Raw genomic sequence first — 4,020 nt, 5'->3', positions numbered from 1 at the left:
TCCCCACTCCCCACGCACGCGCAGGCCCCGCCCCGCGGCCAATGGGCGCCGCCGCCCCCGCCCCGCCCCCACCCCGCGTCTGTCCGCCGGGCGGGGCGCTCAGTGCTGGGCGCTCGGCCGCGGCGCCGCTGCGTGTCCCGCTCAGCCCCGCCCCCACCCCGACTCGGCCCCTCACCTCCGCGTGCCCGCCCGGGGTCAGCGTCTTCCCGCAGCGCTCGCAGCGGAGGCAGGGCCGGTGCCAGTCCTTGCCCAGGGACGTCACCTTCTCGGCTGGAAAGCGGGGGAATGGTGACGCCCGGCCCGGGGGAGGCTCCCGGGGGCGGGGAGGGACCGCCACTCACCGAAGTAGACTCTCTTGTTGCAGCGAGGACACATGTTGGGCTCCCCGGTGAACGTGGTCACGCTGGAGGCTGGGAGGGGGATGGGTTAGGGCCGCCGGAGGCCGCGGACTCCCCGCCCCCCGCACCCCGGCCCCGCTCACCTTTGCTGGGCCCCTTGGGGGGGCCGCTTGCCTTGCGCTCCTCTGCTCGGGCCACGGGGACCTCGATGGGGCCGGTGACCTGCGGCCCCTCGACCGGGGGCTTCTCGTAGATGTAGGAGCCGGCGCCCCCGATATTCACGCCTGGGGGTGGCGGGCAGGTCTCTGGGAGGCCGCGCCTCGCCCACTCCCAGCCCTCACACCCGACCTCTCAGCCAACAGGCCGTCGGGGTCCGGTCCCGAGGGAGCGCGGGGGAGGGGCTGGGCCGCCGGGGGGGGCCGGCGAGCGTCAGGGAGAAAGGGGCTCCGGGACCCCCGAGTGCGGCCGAGGAGCCAGGCCGGCCCCCCACCCCACCGGCCCAGGGCAGGTCAGCGCGGGCAAGGCCCTGCTCACCTTTGGGTCCGAACAGCGTGGCGTAGCAGGGCTTGTGGCAGAACGGCTTCCCGTCATGCTAGGCAGAGGGGCGGAGTGAGGGCCCTCCCCAGGGTGGCTGGGAGCTGCCAGTCCACCCGCCCGCGCGGAGAAGAGGGGGCTCACCTCGGCGTGGCCGCCGGGCGTCAGCGTCTTGTTGCAGCGCTCGCACTTGAGGCAGAACTTGTGCCAGTCCTTGCCCAGGGAGCTCACCTTCTCGGCTGCGGCGGGAGGGGAGTCAGGGCGGGTCCCCCATGCACCCCATGGCCGCCACCTGCCCCTCTGCTCCCCATCCCCTTCGCCCCCACCTGGCAGTCACAGCCCCCCACATGCTCCAAGCCCTACTGTCCTTCCACCTGGCCGGCCCCCCACTTCTTAGAGAAATGCTACTAGTTTCAGGCCAAAGGCCTTCTGTGGTCCCCCACCCTCCAGCTGCTGCTCTCCCTCTGGTCTCAGTCACCCCACAGTCCTGGAACCACATGCCAGAGCCCCATCTACCAGGGGTCCCCCATCAAGCACCTGCTAAATCCCGAAACTCCTGCTGGGACTGTGCCTGTGTTTATACCTGCCCTCCCACTCACAGCTGCCTCCCCCCACACCTGCCTCCCACCACTCGCACCTGCCTCCCACTCACACCTGCCTCCCACACACCTGCCTCCCACTCACACCTGCCTGCCACACACACCTGCCTGCCTCACATACCTCTGCCTCCCCCACACACCTGCCTCCCACACACCTGCCTCGCATACCTCTGCCTCCCACTCACACCTGCCTCCCACACTCTATCCTCCCTCACACAGGGGGTCGCTAATGGAGAGGCTGAGGGAGCAGCCCTGAGCCCTGCACCGAGGCAGGCCAGTCCCCCAGGAGCCCTCCCAGCAGGACCGGCATCTGTCCTATCTGACCCCTCATCCTAAGCCCTAAGCCCTACTGCCTCCAGCTGCCACTTTTGGGCCAAAGGTCTGAGATCAGCTGCTCAGGGTCAGGTGCTCTCCCACCCCCCCACCCCCAGTGCTGGGGCTGCTGGGCCACCTCCCGGGGATGGAAGCCGGGCCTGCAAGGAGCAAGGCAGGAAAAGGGTGCAGGAGAAGAGGGCAGGAAGAAAAGCCCGAGCAGGGCCCGAGGGGGAGGGCTGGGCTGGAGGCGGTGGGAAGGGCCCTTGCGGGCTGGGCTCAGACACTCTGAGGGCAAAATCTGGCCAAGCCCCTTGGGAGGCCCAGGACCAGCGGCTCTCCCGGCTCCCTTCTTAGAGAGTCACCCGGGCATCCCCTGTGTGGCAAATGCCGCAGATTGGGGTCCCGGCCAGGGCAAAGCCTGCCCTGAGGCCCGTGGTGCCGTTCCAGGCAGCAGGTGCAGGGCCCTGAGTGTGGCTCTTCGTGGCCCGGGCAGAAGCTGCTGGCACCACCTCCCCCGCCCCCACACGGCCACACCAGCTCAGCCCTCTGGCTAGAACTGCTCTGCTGAGGGATGCTGGGACGCGGGCCGCCAGAGCCGGGCGAGCGGGGGCAGGCTTGCCCCAGCCATGCTGGCAGCCTCGCCAGGCACCGAGGTAGGGAGGTTCTGATGGTATCGAAGCCAGGCAGCTGCCGCACAGGGCTGCCAGCACCACGCTGCTCCAGCCAGCCCTGGGACGTGGGCCATGTGGGGGCAGGGAACTGACCCTCAGACCCCCCGAGTGGGCTGACGGCCACACCTAACAGGCTCCAGTTGAGAACCCAGAATCCACTGGGTCTAAAGGCTTGGAAGAGAACCCAATCCCCACCCAGACTGCACGTGTTTTGGGGACACAGAGGCACAGCATCCTGAGATGGCCCTGGGATGTCCTGGCCCTCGCGCTATTCAGCTGTGGGCTGCAGGGGCAGCTGGGATGCAGCCTGGCGTGGGGACGGGCAGGATTCCGGACCCTCGCCCCACCAGTGCCTTCCAGGCAGGACGGAAGCCAGCTGGGTCTGAGGCGTCTTTGTTTTCTGCTGAGAGCCAGCGGCCGCCCAGCAGGCAGAGTGCTTTTCCGGGTTGTCCACAGGACTGTTGGCCAAGACCCCAGAGAGCCCTGAGCTGGCCCGGCCTCGTCTGGGCCAAGTCAGGGCAGCTGGACTGCAGGAGGGCCCTGGGGACTGTCCCCCACCCTGAGCCTTGCAGAGAGGGGCCGTCTCTGGGACAGGGACTGAGGGTGGGCGGGTTCCTGGGAAGGCAGCCGGAAGCCCCTCGGCTCCAGGCCACAGCAGAAGCACTCCAGGCCAAATCCGGTTCCTCCCCTCTGGGAACAGCAAACAACGGTCAGCCTCTTCCTTCTCCTCCACCCTGCCTTGGGCCTGAGCTGGGGAAGCCTAGTGGCCTCTTTCTCCACAGCACGGCCACATCCCAGATCCTGACCACTGCTCCTGGATGACCAGGGAGGGGCCCTGTCTGTCCCAGCTCTCCAGCCACCCTCCTTCCTGGCTCTAAGTCAGCCCCGTGTGCAGGAGCTGGTGGCTAGGTGGGCAGAGTTGGGCAGAGGCTCAGCCAGGAGGGGCGGGGTAGGAAGGGAGCGACCCAGGGACAGTGAGAGAGCCAGCCGACAGCCAGGGGCGGGCGCCTGGGGGCGGGGGCTGCCGACAGACGCCCTGTCAGGGACAGCCTTCCCCCTGCCTCCCGTCAGGGCTCCTCTGACCTTGAGGAGGCAGAGGTCCTGGCCACCTGGGCTGCTTGGGGACTAATGCCTTCTCAAGCTCGTGGGGACGCGCGCGTCACCCCCGCCCCACACCCGTGTGAAACTCCTGGGGGAACTCTCGCCAAGGAATGGAGCACGTTGGGACACGCAGGAGGTGGAGGCCAAGGTCGCCCCCGCTTGGACTGAATCCCGACGGAGCCCGGTCCGGGGCCGGCCCGGCTTGGCAGAGGGGGGTGCCGGGGGTCACTGCTCGGGGACGGCCACGTGCTCGTGGGGCGGCGGACGTGGGGTCCAGACGGAAGGGCCGACGCCGACCGAAGCGCGCGGCAGACGTCCCGGGCGCGCGGCCCCGCCCGACTCCACCCCGTGCGGCGCTGTCCGGAGGACCGCGATGAGTTCCCGGAGCCCACAGCGCGCCCGCAACCTCGGCCCCATCCCGGGGGGGCCACGCACCCCGCCCGGCCGGCCCGGGTCCCCGCC

At 69.7% G+C, this 4,020-nt stretch overlaps 1 protein-coding gene across 1 annotated transcript in view; it reads right to left on the bottom strand.

The window, feature by feature from the left end:
• Window positions 1–4,020, bottom strand: part of CRIP2 (cysteine-rich protein 2) — a 15,738-nt gene that overhangs the window by 9,022 nt on the left and 2,696 nt on the right. The window contains 5 exon segments of the mRNA XM_012660977.1: window positions 176–270; window positions 342–410; window positions 482–622; window positions 873–930; window positions 1,017–1,106. Of these exon segments, the coding sequence (XP_012516431.1) occupies window positions 176–270; window positions 342–410; window positions 482–622; window positions 873–930; window positions 1,017–1,106 (453 nt within the window).

The sequence above is a fragment of the Propithecus coquereli genome, unplaced genomic scaffold, assembly GCF_000956105.1.
Source record: "Propithecus coquereli isolate 6110/MARCELLA unplaced genomic scaffold, Pcoq_1.0 Scaffold694, whole genome shotgun sequence".
Classification (NCBI taxonomy): Eukaryota; Metazoa; Chordata; class Mammalia; order Primates; family Indriidae; genus Propithecus; species Propithecus coquereli.
The sequence above is the reverse complement of the archived record's forward strand: the minus strand, read 5'-3'. Positions and strand labels throughout refer to the sequence as shown.